At 43.8% G+C, this 17,940-nt stretch overlaps 1 protein-coding gene across 12 annotated transcripts in view; it reads right to left on the reverse strand.

Annotated features, from left to right (window-relative positions):
• KALRN (kalirin RhoGEF kinase) overlaps positions 1-17,940 on the reverse strand; it is a 524,667-nt gene that overhangs the window by 352,170 nt on the left and 154,557 nt on the right. For all 12 annotated transcript variants that reach the window (XR_012633922.1, XM_074910291.1, XM_074910292.1 and 9 more), the window contains exon 2: positions 9,128-9,202. Coding sequence is in view for 11 of the 12 variants with exons in the window: in XM_074910291.1 (XP_074766392.1) it covers positions 9,128-9,202 (75 nt within the window). In the remaining variant the exon portion in view is untranslated. The remainder of the gene's footprint in view (positions 1-9,127; positions 9,203-17,940) is intronic.

The following is a 17,940-nucleotide window of genomic DNA, read 5'->3' on the forward strand; positions in this document are numbered from 1 at the left end:
CACCCTGATCACACAGGAAGTCAAGAACAACCAGGGGTAGAAACAAGATTTTCTGACTCAGTCCACTGTGTTAGAGTTTCATAGCACTTAGGTTAAAAGTTAGCAATGAAAAACATTACAGAAACTCTGTCTCTGCTTGTCAGTAATTCATCCAAGGAGGCTAATCTTGCCCCAAGTCAGTCATTATCTCAACACCAATTTTACATGCCCAGTATCTTCAGAGAATACCCAGCATATTGTTTTTAAAAAAATAAAAAATGGAAGAGTCTCAATTGCTCTAATCAATATGTCCCATCTCCTGCCTCCCACTGAGCTCACAGACATGGGATGCAATAATCAAACATGTCATTAGGTTTGCTAATTACAGTTATTAAATGCTAAAACAAACAGCTGATAATTTCTAATTGTTTTTCAAGGTGGGTTTTCATGGGTTTTGCTCTGATTTAGAGAGGCAAACAGATGGTCTAGTTATTAGTGCTCTGGAAAAAGAAGTCAGAAAAACACATGTTCTTCAGGGCACAAAGTATGCTGAGAACAAATATTTAGCCATATATGTCTTGCATTCCTCCTACAAAATCCTTCATTGATGGCCTTACCTGTCAGTGTCTTGCTTGACAGTTCTTCCCATCTCCCTTTCTTCTAGTCTATACAGAAGCCATTGCTAAATTCAACATTTGTTGCCAGAAGTAAGTTTAGATCATTTTTCCTCCACAAATCATACAGGGGATATTGCAGTGATGGCACAAGGAATCATGATGCATAGCACATTTAAAAAAAAATAGTTAAGGAAACTTAAAAAAACCTGCATGGAAACAGTCAGGACGGTCAGTGACTTTCTGATGACCACTTTTCTGGTAAAGCCTGCAACCAAGACGAAAGAGACTCCAGCCATAAGATCCCTGTCCTGGCAAATGCCAGGACATCGTAAACCTCTCAGTTGTGGGACCAAATGTTTCTGCCTATGCTAGCTCCAACTGCCCACAGGTAAATCAAGATGTTAACCAACCCAGAGTGTTAAAGTGAACTCTGTGTGCAGGCCTTCCCAATTTCAAGTCCTGAGGCACACCCAACCCTAATAATACACAAAAAGCTGAAGTTCCAGCTTTGCATAATCCTGTTTAGGACAGGAAATTATCAGTTTCCTTTCATGCAAACTTCTTGCATACAACAGATTATTTTTATCAAGCTCAGTTTTCAAACTGCATCTCTCCAGTTCTATCATCAATTCCACCACAATAGATACTCCCTGCTTCCATTTATCTGTATCTAAGGGATTCAAACCCTCTTGCTTCCTTTTGCACTCTCTTTATAAGCATGAATTCACAAGGATTAACCACAGACACAGACAAATGTTCACACATATAAAGGCTCCTAAGTACCTCATCTAAGGTCCATCAGTAAGAGAGACAGGAGCAGTACACTGTCTCTGGCCTCCAGTCAGACGTCTACTGCAGTTCACATGAACACACTGCTTCATCTGACCCCTGCAGATCATAACCTGATCAATCTTGATGTTGCAGACTCTGCTGAGACTGTAAGTGAGTTTCCAGAGGAGCTGAAATACTCCTCAAAAGGTATTTCAGTCCAAAATATGGTAAAAAAAAGAATGATAATGAAGAGAATTAGAAGAAAGAACGAGCTCAGCTGAAGTCAGGCGCCTCAATAAAATGACAAACAATATGCTCTGGTTTTCTAAATCTAACTGACAGACTTCCTAGGAAGGCAAAGTATCAAGGAACTGGTATTCAGAGTCTTAAAATAATATTCCTTTCTCTGCCATGGCTGAGCTCTGTGAATCTGCTTGCTACCAGACCTCCTGTGAACATACCTCTGTATTAAAGCTCCTCCAGCTTCAAGAGGGACTCATTTGTTGTAAGGGTGATAGATAGGGTTATCTGTATGACCACCCCCAACCCCAAACTGGTTGCAAAGTGGGTAATTCTAGCTCAGCAGTGATGGAAATTTAAGGTCCCATAACAAGCTCACCTGCAAATTAACACAGCTCCAATGCAGTCACCAGGACCTGATCCTCCAGTGTGTTGCTCTCTGCAGCATCCCATATCCCAGAGTCAACTGCCTGAATCAAATCCTAATGGCCAACATTTACAACATTACATTCAGGGTTAATGACTCCAAAAACAAGGCCTTATGTTCCCACTACAAGATCCCTTGGCAGAGCAGATCAGAGGCTGTAGATGGGATGCTCAGCACAGCCACGGGAGGATCCCATTTCCCACCAGGTAGATTTGTTCTGCAATCACCCAGAGCCACTGCATGGATTTGAAGAGACCACCTGTTGTGACTGTAATACACCTTTGCTGACTTATGCAAGTATTTTGGGGTACTTCTTTAATTTTAAATGTTTACTTGCCAACAGGCCACTGGGAAAACTCTCATTTTCCATGGAGAAAGTTATTACTGTAGCAAAGCAAAATTAAGGACAAATGAAACTCATTAAAACAAAGGAAAAGCTTCTCCGTGTGGAAGGCAAAACTTCCAGAGAGAGTCCAGAGGAGTCAGTTTCTTCCGCTGGAAGAAGCTGATTTGCTGTAAAGTAACAAGGGAGCACCAGTACCCTCCTTGTCAACACTGACCCTTACTCACACCTGTGCAAACTCCACTGCCTTTTGCCCCAACTTCAAATTAGTTTTTTTTATCTCGCCTCCTCTATCACAGATGTATGGGAATAGCTGTATATTTTTAAAAACAACAGAAAAGCTGAACAAAATAAACCCCAAATCTTCTAAAAAAAACCACCCCACTGCACACTTTCTTGCCCTTAGAGAAGGGAAGGGACCAAAACAGCATGTGAGGATGCCAGTCATGCTGCTGCTGGTGGTACTGACAGGCACTCCAAACTCACGCCACTGGGCATAACATTAGAAGTTGCACAGACTAAGGAGAAACAAAGAGAGGCCATATTCACCCTGGTCACAGACTGTTTGCCTTCCTCATTTGACATAAGCACAGAGAAACAGCAATGGCAAAGTTTCTGATGTTCATCAAGAAAGTGAAATATGTGATAAACTGATTTACTGTAACTGGCTGATCAGGTTTGCCACATCCCCAGCAGGTAAATCCTTGACAGCTACAACAAAGTAAAGGATCCTGCAAATTAATGAAAGTTCAGGAGAGAGTTCAAGCGAATGGACTTACATAATTGCTACTAGGAAGTCTTTTACCCTTCTGGTTTTAAGAATAAATTCAGCCTAGACCTGGAAAACACTAGCAGAAGAAAATGTTTCTGAAATTGCACATTCCAGCACAGTATTTCTATTTCAAATAGCCTATATTTTCCCACAAAGAAAAGTATTAAATTAAATATTGCTAATACAGAGAGGATGCGCAGTTGTAAATTTCAGCATTTCTTGTCAGTTAAAATTGATTCTTTAGAAAAAAAAACATAAGCCCACAAACCAAAGCGCTTTCACAGAAATAAGGAAGTTTTCAGAGGTGACAAGTCTCATTAGTGGGAGAGAAGAGCACAGCTTACTGCAAAATGACCAAAATGTCTGGTTGTCATTGTATTAATTATCTCAGGTGCTACAGTCAACCCCCTGGGTCCTTATATTGATTTATAAGGTCCCAGCCTTGATTTCTATACAAGGACAACTCTCAATTGCCTGTGTAAATGAAGATGAGACCTTTACTGAGATATATACGGAGCTCACTGTGTCTTTGAGGATGAGAAAATCCTGTGAGCTGCATCAGGATGGGATGTATATACATCTCTTGCTTCACACGCTCAGTTCCTTCCTCTTATTGTTATTTTGAAAGTCCCTATAATAAACTGAGAAGCTATACCTATGTGACAGGATGCAGGGACCCACCGACCAGGAGGTGGTCAGTCCAGCATGTTTGGATGACACCCACAAGTTCTTGTGAATCTTTTCAGATAGAAGTTTTGATTGGGTTGATTTTTTGCCCAGTTTTGTAAGGCACTTGAACCTTTCTGCCTCTCCACAAGGCAGCACAGGTTGCATCACTACTCTCACACATGTTAATTAAGGAAGTACATAAAGGAGAAATCTCCTGCTCTAAGGAGATATTATTGGTGGATCTTGGCAAGCTTCTGGTGTCCGAGCGCCAGGACAGTAAGTGCTGGCAGTGACTAGACATTCTCCACAGAAATTGTTTCATTTAGTCCATGGCTACAGTTAAAATGTATGGAAAGAAATACACAACTGATTCTGAACACTACATCTGTAATCTGTAAATTAAATTGGAAATCCCAGGAAACATTTTGATTTCTGCATTAGCCTTAGAGTCCTGATGAGGATATCTAAACAGCCCCTATAGGTAAAAGCTCTTCTCTATCCTCAAAAATGTCCTAACACTCTTGAAAAACAAAAATAAAACAAACAAACAAACCCCAAACAAACAAAACAAAACCAAAAATACCATTAGGCTCAGACCTCATCAAAAGACCTGGAAACTCTACAGTCTAAACTTCCTTGTTTTCTTCTTCAAAGACAAATCTCTATCAATGCAGCAGCAAATTCTAGATGAAAGTGTGATGGCCCAAACCCACTAGGAAAATTCAATAGTCAAGCAATGCTATGTTTTTCTAATAGCATATTTCCTCTTTTTGGAATTTCTGTTGATTTCAAACTACATCAGGGAATGGTATAAAAGGAAGACATTTTTCTGTAATAAAATATAGAAAAACTGTTGATGTTTCATTTGAATTTTCCATTCCAGAGGAAGAGAAGAATGGAAACTTTTAATTTAAATCAAAACATTTTGTGCAAATGCAAAATATTTACACCATTTGAAAATTAAATATTTTGGTTAGTTCTATTCCCAACCCAATACAAATTCCAGTATTCACAACTCTTCCAGTGCCCAGAGGGCTCTGGGGTCTCATTTCAACCCTTTCTCTGAATAGTGAAGTGCATCCAGCATGGAAAAAGAAAAAACATGCCCCTCCACATGTGCTCCCATGTACCTCTGGCAATAAGTGACCTGTGGTGTCTTTGGACAAGTTTTTGGGAAGGTCAGTGTCTTCTCCTTTGAGCCTTCCTCTTTGATTCATCCCGTTGGCCTAAATTTAGTGAAACCTAACTCCGAAGTTGTCCTTTCATCTCATCTATTTACACTGAAATTCTTCCTCGGAAAGACCTTTTGGGAAATCTCTCTCTGTTTTTGCTTCAGGCTCTCAGCCAGGCTCAGACATCACTGTGACCCTGCTCACGAGGCTGTTCCTGAGACATGTAATGTTGGGGAGAGTGAGTTTCTGAAAGATGGAGATGGCCGAACTTCTTGTTACCACATCCACTTCTCCCTGCCCCATGCCTTTTGGTGCCCAAAGTTCACAGAAAAACCTGCTGCTTTGCTGAACATGCATTGGGAGCTCTGCCTGTCACAGCTGCAGCAGCTCACCGTCTTACTACACATCCTTCTGCTGTTGATTCCTCTGTGCTCAGCCACCCTCTCAGAAACCTGGCCAGCCTCCTCCTTTGTACTCCTGCCTCGGCAGATAAGCAGACCGTACCTGGGTGACAGGCGGCAGCCCACACACTGCCGCTCTTCTAAGCCCTCCAGGGAAGGGGAAGTGCTGGGAAAGATCTTGAGAAACTCTTCTGGGTGGGATGCAGGGAAAGGGCAAATGCTTTCAGTGAGACCCACGGCATTAGTCAACTAACAGGCTTTTCATAGCCTAAGTGTATGAAAAGCTTCATGCATGGGAAGGGAACATGGTAACACACTCCCCTCCCTCTCCTGAGAGCCTCATACGCTTCCTCCCATATTGCACTGATCAATAGAAAATCTCCTATAAATATAATCAAGCAGCTGAACAACATCCCAAGTTAACCCACTCTTCTAAAACAGCATCTGTGTTTCCTAGCAAAGACTATAAGCCCAGCTTCCAAAATATTTCACCACCTCTCACTGAAAAAAAACACCTAAAATAATCTACAAGCTGTTTTATTTCCTCTTCTCTGTGCTCATCTCCTTCTCAGAATATAAAAAACAGTCTCTGACCTGTAGCTCGCTCTCTAATCATTCCCAAAGCCATTCCATTGCTGGAAGCAACACAGTGAACAACTGAGGCAAAGCCAAGATTTTATTAGGGTTTAGGCAACAAGCAGGTGGCCAAAGCCTCCTCCCTGCCAACTCCCTGCTTCATCTGCCTCCACGAGGTCAGTGATGGAAGCAATCAGACAGCAATGGCAGGGATGCATCGCGCCCCCGACTGCTCAGGCCACCCCTCTGCTTACGAGTGCTGGAATAGGATTTTCAGGTGCTGTTTAGACAGACATACACATGAACTTTGCTTGGGTTCAGTCTAGCTCATACATGAGATCACTGGAAGAAATCAAGAACCAGTTCCAGGAAATAATCCCAACATTATTTGCCCCTCAACTCTCCCGCGGCATAGGGATGTGGATGCAGAGTCCTGCGCCTGCTGCTCGCTGCTGGCTGAGCCACCGCGGGGAAGAGCCAGGCACAGAGCCCCAGACAGCATTTAGGCTGGATGAATCCATGCCCAGCTAGTTAGAGCTGTATTTCAACTCAGAAATTAAGTGCACTTCTGAAAGCTTGAGTGCTCCTCTGAGATTACATGGCTGTGCGGGCAGGTCCTGTTGTGCCTGCTGTGGAGCAGGCAGCAGCCAACATCACTTCCCTGCCTGTCCTGCCTTGCTGCTCTGCATGGTCCGGGTGTGGAGCATCCCCAACACTGAAATACAAAGCATGGTATAGTCCCTGACTGAAGGAGATTGTTCTCTGCAGCTTTCCTGTCAGATTATGGACTAAAAATCAAGTTGGTGAGCCACAGCAGATGAGAAAAGAAATAAACTATGAAAGTGAGATGTTCGGTTGAGATTTTTTCGTGTGTGCTTATAAATTCTGCTGATGTAAGGAGAACCCCCTTGACAACTTTACTGTACTGTTATCGTTAAAATTAACTGTAGTATAAAACTCTGAAGAAGACTCAATAAAACTCTCCTTTTCCTTGAGGAAGCCTGATTACAAATGCGATGTGCTCCCAGACTCTGCACTAACTACAGAACAATTTATTTTTATCTTGCAAAGTCCAGCTATTTGATTTTTCTATTTTGGCAAACATTTTCTCTTCTGTGCTCAAAACATACTCTAGAAAGTTATTCCATTTTAATTAAAAAGAACCTAGCCATCAGTTGAAGTGCCCAAATCCTTTTCTTAATTTGCTTTATTACGACAACTCAGGGGAAGTCAGAGCAGTACCTAAAACTCTGGGCTGGAGAGTGATGCTGGGGCTATTACAGGAAGATACTAGCAGTTCAGAGTATTCTATCTGCAAAGGCCCCTGACAATTGTTGCCTGTAGTCATTGCGTTTGGAGACCATGGAGAGGAGGCGCAAATCCTAGGACCGCTAGCTAGCTAGCTCTGTCAGGAGCTGGCACATTCTGAGCAGATACAAGTCTGGAGGCTGGTGAGTCTACAAGGAGCGAGCTGTCCTCTGCCTGCAGTGGATCACGGTGTGAAACCCCAGGGGATCGTGTTGGCACTGCTTGTTTAACGCCCCCCCACAAGGCAAGCTTGGCCCAGGACAGCCTCTAATGAGCTGATGATTTGGTGCAAGACCCTCTGGCTCAGAGCTCAACACAGGCACCGTCAGCGTAAGAGGCTACATAAACGATCCAGACAGGTTGTCATTATTAAATATTCCATGAATTACCAAATGATCCTGCAGTCATTTCCATGCGAAGCAACAACAGGAGCCAAGAACTAAATTGCAGTACAGTGCCTGCATAAATTCCTCCCTTTCACTTCCCCAGAGCGCCCAGTTCAGCTTTGTGTTGCAAACAAGTCTGCAGGTATGCTGTGTTTTTATGACTATGTTCCCCTCTTTGGAGCAGTGAAAGACAACAACCACGTAAAATATTTCAGGACATCCAGAATGATACACCAGTGCAAAGTAAAGTAGTCCTGCATGCCAGTACTGTTGGGATACTCAGGTTTTCACACGAGGCTTCTGGTGTCTCAGAATCCTGGATTTTCATGTTGTTGGTCAGAAAGTTTAGGGTTTCTAGAGTCGCAAATCATCTTCCCAAGTCCACGCTGGACTCATGATCCCCGGACCATTTAACTGTTGCTACATGGGAAGATGTCTCACGCCAGCCATTAGTCAAGGCAAAAGCTTTTCCTGCCTGGCCAGGCATCTCCACAGCTCAGCAGGGTGACGAGCCCCATCCTCACGGGCCCCACTCCAGCACACGGGGGAGAGCCAGGGAGGAGGAGACCAGGTACCTAACAGCCTCGCTGCTACTCTCCCCCCCTCTGCAGTCAGCATTACTGCAGAGACGAAGGAAACATAAAGCAAGGACTGCAAACAAGGGGGATGGCTATTTTTGATGCAGGTTTTATCATTGCAATAGGGAAGACCACCAAAAGCAGCCTGAAAGGTTTGCAATCATCAGAAACACTGGCACTGGAAATACCCCAGCTTTATGCTGCCTATTTGAGTGACTTCATGCAAGATTATGATCGCTTATGACTTTCTCTTTCCCCTCTCCCTGACAAGTATTAATTCATGCCAGAAACAATATAATCCAAGCCATTCTCAAAGCCTTTTTCATATTGTCTAGTCCTCATCCACCCCCAGGTCCTCGAGATTTGTCTCCTGAATGAAGGCTGTAAATCTTTGTGCTGGATGGCAGGAGAGCTTTGAGCATCATAATAATTATGTAAATGCAGCATCAATGGTACTTTCAACTGCAAGTTGATTGGGACTGCAAATGAAACACCAGTGATTTACAGGGCTGAGTGTTTCTTACAAACAGGAATTAATGCTCTTCATTGACCTTGAACCCAAATCAGGATCCCTGAACCATCCTGAATGCTGAGACAGCACAGGTCTAGGCTGGAGCTGAGAAGCTGCATTTCATCCCACCTGTGCTGCCCATTTACCTGTTTCTCAGAATATGAAGAAAATCAACATAGGCCAGTTTCCTACACTCTTGAGTATTACTGAACAGCCCAGTTCCACATACAGCCCTTTTCTTAGCAGAAGAGCTAAGTTAAGTACTACCAAGTCCAAACATGAAACCGGTCCATTGTGACTCTTCAGCGCCATAAGGACTGAGATGCAGCAGGCAGGGGTCATGATGGGCTAGAGGAAGAGAGAAAAGATGTGCTCACCTGACACAAAGGCCACTTTCTCCTTCAGTATAGGAAGAACATCAGCAGCTTTTAAACCATCATTTCGAAAAGAACCTGCAAAACAGAGGAAAACATGAAAGCCATATTAGAAGAGAGCATGTCCTTGCTCACAACTCCATGGACACTCCATGTTTCTCAAAATCAGACTGGAGAAAGTCTGTAACTTACACAAAAGCACCAAGGAAAAGACTTTAATAGCTGATACACAAACAGCATTAGCATCAATAGAGATACATTTGTAAAAAGAAAATACAGATAATTAGCTCATCACTTAACCATTCAGAAGTTCTGAAAGGTTAACAGTTGTCCACCAAGTAATCATATTTACCCCCGCTGCCTTTTTCACAGACCATACTATAAAGCCTGGGAGATGCCCAACTTGCACAACAAGCCAGAAGTCTCCCTTCATTGTTCACAACTTGCACAACAAGCCAGAAGTCTCCCTTCATTGTTTACAACTTGCACAACAAGCCAGAAGTCTCCCTTCACTGTTTTGACCACAGTCCAGGCAAAATTGCAGGGAACATTACAGCACATACACATCCATTTAACATCAGCCCTTGAGACAGATTTGCACAGGGGCTGGCTTAAAAAAGGCTTTTCCCTTTCCCCCGTTTCTGCTCTACACAGCACAGCTGGAGATGGAACAGCTCAAGGTGGCGACCGTGATCAGGAGGAGGACATGTTCCTTACCAGCCAGCCAAAGTTTTCCCCGGGTAAGGAAGCACATCCTCATGTAATTCATGCTGTTTGATTACATGTTAAATACACCTGCACAGGCAGGTATATAAATATATCTGCACAGGCCTGCCCTGCAGTGCCAAATTATTTCATGTCTCCTCAAAGTTCACCAAGGAAATCCCTGATGTTTACTCTCCTGGAAGCCTTAAGAAAAGAAATGCCAATTACTTCAGCCACCAGCAGCATCTTTCTGCTTTGCAAAAGACCAGCAGTAACAGATCACCCCACAGCAAGCCAGCCACTGCTATTCCACCAGCACTATTACAAAACAAAAGGTGGGTTTGAGGTACATCTTTGCAGTTGCTCTGAAAAGTAACTTACCCATCACCGGGTAGTGCATGCCTATCATGACAAGTAATTTTTAATATGGCCTTAAATCTATTCCAGCCCATCAAAGAGTACAACACATTTGAAACCCTGTATTTTTACTTTCTGCCTTTTACAAGCAGGCAGCAACGACCATTCTTCTGAATGATGCCAAGGAAAGATAGTCTTCTCACTAAGCTGCTTCTTGACTGGCTAGAAACAGGGCCATATTGCTCCAGCCATCGCACCTTCCTTGATGAACACAGCCGATGACACCTGACCATCTGGGTCTGAAAGTGGGAATGGGGATAAAAGCCCCCCCAAGTATTGTCATCTATTTCTTGCATCATGCAGCCTGCCAAGGTACAGTGCTTCGATCCATGCAGGCATGTGGAACAGAGAGGATGAAGGCTGTAACAGCCACTTTCACCTGCAGCTGAACCTGTGTACCTACAAATGTTACTATTATTATGGTTGAGTTACTGCTAATAGCAAATGAAGTAGCATTTGCCATTTACAGTCAGCTTGTGCAACAAGATTGCCTTGTACATGCGAATATGTCCCTCACCGGTGACCAGTGGCTACAACTACCTCTCTAGTCCCCACCAGCTCTCAGGTGTCACCTCTGAGACACTCAGCTCCAGAAGATGAGCAAACTCACCACCTGAGCTCTGCTTCTGAAAATCAGCACACAAAGGAGTGATGTAATTCAATGCAAGGCCAAGACCAATGTAACTGCAATTTGAACAGGCATTGGAGCACAGTCCTAAGAGATCCCTAAAGAGTGCTTTGTGTCAGTATGTGGTTTGGGACCAGGGAAACTAGTCCTGGTTGCTGAACTCATTCTGTGTTCAAGTAAGCAGGGCTTTGTGCACTCGGTGTTAAATATTTGAGACTTTGCTATTAACTTATCTTCTTAACAAGAATAACCTCTCAGATCCCAGGCTGGGGCTAGCTCTCACATCAAAGGTAGGAACCACTCAGCCACAGGCAATGTTTGGAATTTAAGCAGCTTTGTACATAAGCATTGTATCCAACAGTGAATCAAACGAGAACAGGCGACGTGCTAGACACATCACTGTGGCTTAAAGACACTGATGCAGAGAGTACTGGGCCAAATTTCTCCAGCTGCAAGATCAGCAGTGTCAGTGCAAGTTGAGTTTTGGCCAATATTTGTTAAATTTGTCAGGGAAACAGCAAAGTCAATTCTTAGGGACTTAACTGTGCAGTAGACGTACAACTGAAGTCTTAGTGAACATTACCAAAAAAATGTCAGTGGGTGTGGTATTCATATATGTAAAACACACAAGAAGGATGTCTTAGCAAGAGCCCACTATACTGACAGCTGAATGACAATTTCAAACACTCTCCCACAAGGAAGGACTGCATCTCACAAAGATTATGTGCATGAACACCAGGAGAAAAATGTATGACTTTTAAAGATGGTCACATCCTGACCTGCAGCAGGGCAGGCTGCAAGCAAGGGGCGTGCCTCTAACAGCCCCTATGTCCTAACATTGCAAGGAGAGGCAAGAAAAGACAGAAATGGGGACAGTGCTGCCAGAAGGTGCTTTCATTTTCCTCAGTATCCCCCAGGACATGTCAGTAATGCTCCAAAATGATGAATGAATTAGAACCCTGTGAGCCCGTCCTACAGCCAAGGAATCAACAAAAACACCCAGGAGCTGCAAATGATGAGGGAGGAATCTCTGAAGGTAGATCAGTACCTAAAGCAATGCCCTCTCTCTGCGTGACGTACATGCTCACCCAAGTGGCAGCTCATGACCCACAGATAAGACCACAGCCATTGTTTTCAGAGTCACTCCAACTCCTCACAAAATCCTTGTGTTCACATCTACATCTCCGAGCATGCTGTCAGGTTTTCCAGCAAGGGCTGTGGGAAGGGATGCATAAATGGGAAAGCCAATGGCTGTAATAAGGGCTCCAAAAGCAAAAGCAAATCTGCCTCCAGGAGGGCCCAGCACAGCAGTGACGCATTCCCCAGTTCATAAGCTATTACAAGCATACCCCTAATAATACTCATTTTCATCCTATTCCTCAGCTGTTTCTAATACATTTGTTTTGTTTGTTTGCATGCTGGATCCAAAGTCATGTCTGCATAGCACGATCGAATTTTTGCCGCAGAGCCCCAGGTATACAACCATCTATCCAGTTCGCTGCTAGAGGATAACAAAGGCTGTACTTTGTATCCTGTCCTTCACCTCTCTCCTACCCCCGTAAGACACAAGCCTTTCTGTGACAGAAGGACAGAGAAATACAGATGGATGAAGGAAGAGCAGGCTGAACTCTGAGCCATCCAGCTCACTGCCCATGCAGTGGTTTTCTAGTTCACCATCACCATAAGCATGGGACTGACTACACAACAATGCCCCTCTTGCCATTCTATCTACAATTCTCACTATGGTCTGCAAAGAAGCTTGAGCAGTGCAATCACCTCTTTACCAAAAGAGAGGCACAGAGAGCACAGTGCCATGTCCCACTCACCCTGCAGTCCCTCACACCTTGTATCACAGCCTGGCTTAGCATGTTATCCACATAGCGGGGACACTGTAACTATCCACCAAGTTTTATTACTCCAGTGACAAGAGAAGAAAGCACACCATGCTTGCAGGAGCAGCTGACAGAATAATGTGTTCTTGTAAACATGGAAGCACTGAAAAATTTAAGAAGTGGATCCTCGGCATGGCTGAGTCACGTTTCAGGGCAGAGCAGTGTTGCACATGCACAGCCTGTCTCCTAGCAGGGATTCCCTGCGCGGCAGAAGCAGCTCACAGTTTTAGGTGAGATGCTGTAATGAGAAGCCAGCTGGGTGAGATGGGAAGCTTACAGCATGCTTCCACATTAAATGCAGCAAACCTTAAATTGAGAAAAGAAAATTCCTTTTTCCCCACACAAATGCCCCAGTTGGCCTGGGGAACTGGCTGCTGCAGGACGCGGAGGTCAGCAGCTGAAGGGCCTTCCCGAATGCGTTAGAGATCTGCAAGCAACAAACATCTCCAGGGAACTGTAAAGATTAATAAAATAAGCAAGAGTTTTGGAAAGAATATAAACTACAGACTTTGGAGTGAACTCTTGGAATGAAATATAAATTATCCCTGGAGAGAACCCTGTGGGCTTTAAGATTTCTTTCTCTAAGCAGAGCACAGGGCCTCTGTTAGAGACACCATCTTGGGCTAGATGGACCAATGGTCTGCTCCAGAGTGGCTTTTCCTAGAAAAGCCTGATTTCTAATCTGAAAAAATGCAGGGTTTGGCTTCAAATAAAGATCAGCTGCTGAAAATATGGAAATACTTTCTATACTTAAAAAAAGTATGTGTAGGCAAGAAGAAGGCCTCCTGTCAGAGCACTGCATGGGGCTTAATCACTTGGCTCCTGATGTCTTCAGCGGGAGTTGTTCATCCCAAGTCCCATGCAATGTTTCAGGAAAGGCAGCCCACATTCTCATAGTTCCCAGAACAGATTTGACTATTTAAAAACTTTGGCATGAAGTTTCTTTAACCAAACAAAACTGAACTCCTTGGGCTAAACCCATCCCTCAAGGAACTCTACTGGAGTCCAGGAGGCAACAGTAGGATTAATCTGGTCCATATTGGTTTTTAATTCTTCCCTCAATAAAGGCCTACCCTGTATTTCACTCCCCGCTCCCCCCCCCCCCCCTCCACTATTTGGAGCAGTTATATCCTAGGTTTACCATAGCCTATTTGCCTTCCCACCTCTTTCTTTTTTTTCTTTTTTCCCCTCAAAGACTCAGTAGATTTTATTTTTGCTTGCCATAGGGTAGCATCTTCACTTTCTACAACATACAAACAGAAGGGACATCTGATGTGAGCAAAGAGAGGCAGAACAAAGGAGACTTTATTCCCATTGTAGCCTTTGCAAACTGAGACACAGCAAGATTGACTCGTCCAGTGTCAGAAAGTTTGTGTAGAGCTGAACCCCCATTTTCCCAACGCTTTCCCAATGCTTTTCTCATACAACCATACCTTTGTTTTTTGGCAGAATATAATCCTCCTTCTTCTCTTTACACTTCTTGCTTCCTCCTCCTGCCCTTTTCTCTCCATTATTCTTTCTTTGTGCATTTCTGCCTCAAATATGTACTTTTTGTGTGTGCTAAACCCTCTTTAACCCCTTCCTCCCTTTCCTGCATGCTATTGTCTGTCCCCACAGGGTTGTGAGCCTTCCTAGATTGATTTCTCTGATTTTCTACGAGCCATGGAGAGGGGCTTAGCCAAGGGCTGCCGGGGCCTTTGCCGCTGGGACTTTGCTGGCTGAGGCTCATTGGTTCAGAGGCAGAGAGGCCACAGCATGGCACAAGCATTTGGTTGAATAGAAGCAACATGTGCTCCGGACTTGTATTTTAGCACCATCTGGCAGAGATAAATGGGGCTGGACACTCTGCATCTGCTGATCGCTCCTCTGTGGACAACAGCCTGATCCCTGATGCAAAGAAAGAGCATTTTAGTGCCCTGAGCCCCCCAGGAACCTACGAGGCTCTCCTGCCACACTTCCCTGCTGCAGGCAGCAGCAGAGCAGGTGTTGGCTTCACATAGGAAAGAAGGGAGGATTGGACTGGATTGAATCTAAAGGCAGCACCAGTCAGAAAAGATAACAAAATCAACCTGTAAATATCTTTACTAACTATTATTGAAGATTAACCTAGAGCTACTTCACAAAGGTTATTATTCTCCTTAATAACCAATAAAAAGTAATACCTGGCCTCACAGGAAGCATTTATAGTCCTAGGACTGCAGATCAAGTGTGGCAGGGCCAGGGTGAAAGGCAGGTTGGACTAGCACCATAGCCCTGGGGTGGCTGTCCCCCTCCACCCATGGTTTGCTTTCTCAAGCAAGAACTTCTCACCTGATGCCCCTGACATGTCTGCCCTGCCCAAACAAACAAGTGGAGCAAACAGGCTCTCTGTATTCAACATACCTTGAGCAGTAAGCATGGCCACAGCGTGCAACACTCATCAGGAGAGACCAGAAAAAGCTAACACGGACATTGCCGATATTTTCCATGGAAGCACAGCTGGCATTGGCTGTGTTTCTCACCCCATGCAGAGCCGGGGCTAGAGCTTGCTTGCAGCTCTGCAGTGGAAATTTAAATAATCCCTAGGACCTCTGTAGACTTGTGATGGCTTTCTTGCTATATAACTGAAGACCCACACAGCATTTAAGCTTGTGGTTGAAGCCTACTTATTTCTGCACGTCTAAGTGTGTTACACACAGGATTATAGACTTATAGGTATGCAAAGTGGGTTATAGGTACCTCACAGAGGATCCATCCATAAATCGGCTGTGAATCTGATACCTAGTACTCCTGTTAGTTTTGCACAATCTAAATGTTTTTATTCCCCGAGATCTAGTGTGCAGACTGACACACATACCCACACCATAGCCTCAAAAGTTGCAAGAACCATGGACACCAACTAGATAGTCTGCACAGAAGACTAATTCCACTTCACCCCATGACAAGCACTTTATCCCAGCTCAGACAAAAGTTATAATTACATTGCTGCATTTATTCTAAACTGAAAAGATGAATGTTGTTTTTATATGTAACACTTAGGCTCAGTCCAAGACTAATATTATTTTCTCTGTGTTTCCTTATTCTGCCCTTCATTTTATTAATTATACACCACTGCTCACTGGAACATCCTTCTGGTCACAGATATTGGGTGACAATACTACAGACTACCTCTGCTTCCAAGTTTTGTCAGTGCTTGTCAGAAGTCCAGCTGCTTTTATGCCCCCTCTACAGTGACAGGTCAGTCCCTCTGATTTCCCAACTGCTTGAATCCCTGCAAAGGGACAGCCACTGCCAGCACAGCCCCCTTCCCTCCCCTGCCTGTGACACCGAGAGAGGCAGGGCTGGAGTTTGGGGGCGCTTGCTAATTGCCGAGATTGTTATTCCTTCCACGAGGTACTTGGCAGCATCAAGCCTCCCAGCACAGCCTTTGAAAGTCCACACATTTAAACAGTAGCCTCAGCTTGAAAACACGCCAAAGAATAGGCAAGGCTTCAAGAAAGATACAGCTGCTTACAGCAGGCATGCAAATTCATTAGCCTCTGCGCACATGTGGCCTCTAATAAGCTGTGTTCAGCATCTAAACCCTAAAACATCGCACCCTGTGCACCCCACCTAAGACAACAGCCAGGCTTTGCCTTTTCATACATGGCACAAAACCATTCAAAGCATCAGAAGGATACAGAATTAATGCACAGTCTGCAGCAAAGGCTCTGCTTCATCTCCATCCATGGGGGATTTTATTCATTTCATTTTAAACATACACTAATAGAGATGCTAAGAGAATGCAATGACTGTGAGTCAATCTTTTATGCATTTCATTTTTTGTTTTCATCAGGACTTTAGAACCAGGCTGAGATTGTTCAGTTCCTACCCTTAGAAAAATAATTAGACATCATAGGTAGCCCTGTGGATAGCACATCTGACTGCTAGTCAAAAGACTTGGCTCTACTTGTGGTTCTGCTCCTAAATTGCTTTGTGGTCCTGAACAAGCTGTTTTAACTGTGCTAGAACTTGGTTTTCCTCTCTACAGAATGGAAATAATGACTGCCCACATCAGTAAAGCACAGGCAGGTCCAGAGACCTCAAAAGTACCTTACAAACACAAATTAATTTTGCCTCAAAATACCTTTCTGGGGCAGTGAACTGTTGCAGTGTACTTTTACAGATAGGCAAAAATGAGGTACCAACAGTAGGAAAGACTTTCTCCAGTGATCACAGAAAGGACTTTTTGGGCAGAAAAGAGAGACATTAAGAGAATTAGAAAAATTACATCATCTGACACAAAATCTTGGTTTTTATTTCTTAAGTGTGCAAGCAGTGGATGCACTCACTGCCCCAGAGGGAAATGAGCGTATTCAGCACCTTGAGCTTTTAGTCATTATCTTGCTGTAGATTGCACTACACATCAATGACCACCCAGATGCAAGAGTCTTTTTTGGCGTTAATGAAGAGCTATGGGTTACTTGCAATATAAAGTCACATCTTAAGGTTTCTATCCAAGCCTAGTGTGCATGAACATTTTGTTTTCATTTCACTCCCCTTCCAATTACAGTTGGATTCCTTATGGAAACATTCCTCATAATTTTATAATCCTGTAGAAAGTTTAGACCTGCTGATGGATTCCTGTAGGGACACAATTCCTCTGTGAAGTTGTACAGGTTGGGTACCCAGGGTCTTACCCTCTATTAAGTTTTTTTAGGTTAGAATAATTTCCCTAAACAAGCATTGGTTTAGTCAACAAGCTTTTTCCAAAAAGCTGCAGCAGGGCATCTGCCAGCACCTGTCATGTATTAGTGATGTGCTTAGGGCTTCCCATCCATCTCTCAGAAAGTGTCCCTCTTGGATCCTGGAGGTCCCCAGCCGCCAGTAACTTTTCCAGGACAAAAAACCTAAAATAAAATATCTAATTATGTACAACATTCAGGAGGCACTTTGCTGAAACGCCAGCCTTACAAAGGAACCATATGCCAGTGCCTCAAGTGTGCTTTGCAAACATCTGCCTCTCAGGGGGATTTCATGCCAGACAGTAAGAAAGCAACTTTAATTAGAGGCCAATTGAGATCCTTGTCCCAAGGTCTGTGACTTCCCTAAAAAAGAAAAAAATAATCCCAAACAAACAAAGCAATTGCATTTGCCCCCATGTTTAAAAACAATCTGTATATTTTCTATTTTAATGCAGAGTTCTCTTTTTAATT

Source organism: Athene noctua, chromosome 7, assembly GCF_965140245.1.
Source record: "Athene noctua chromosome 7, bAthNoc1.hap1.1, whole genome shotgun sequence".
NCBI lineage: Eukaryota > Metazoa > Chordata > Aves > Strigiformes > Strigidae > Athene > Athene noctua.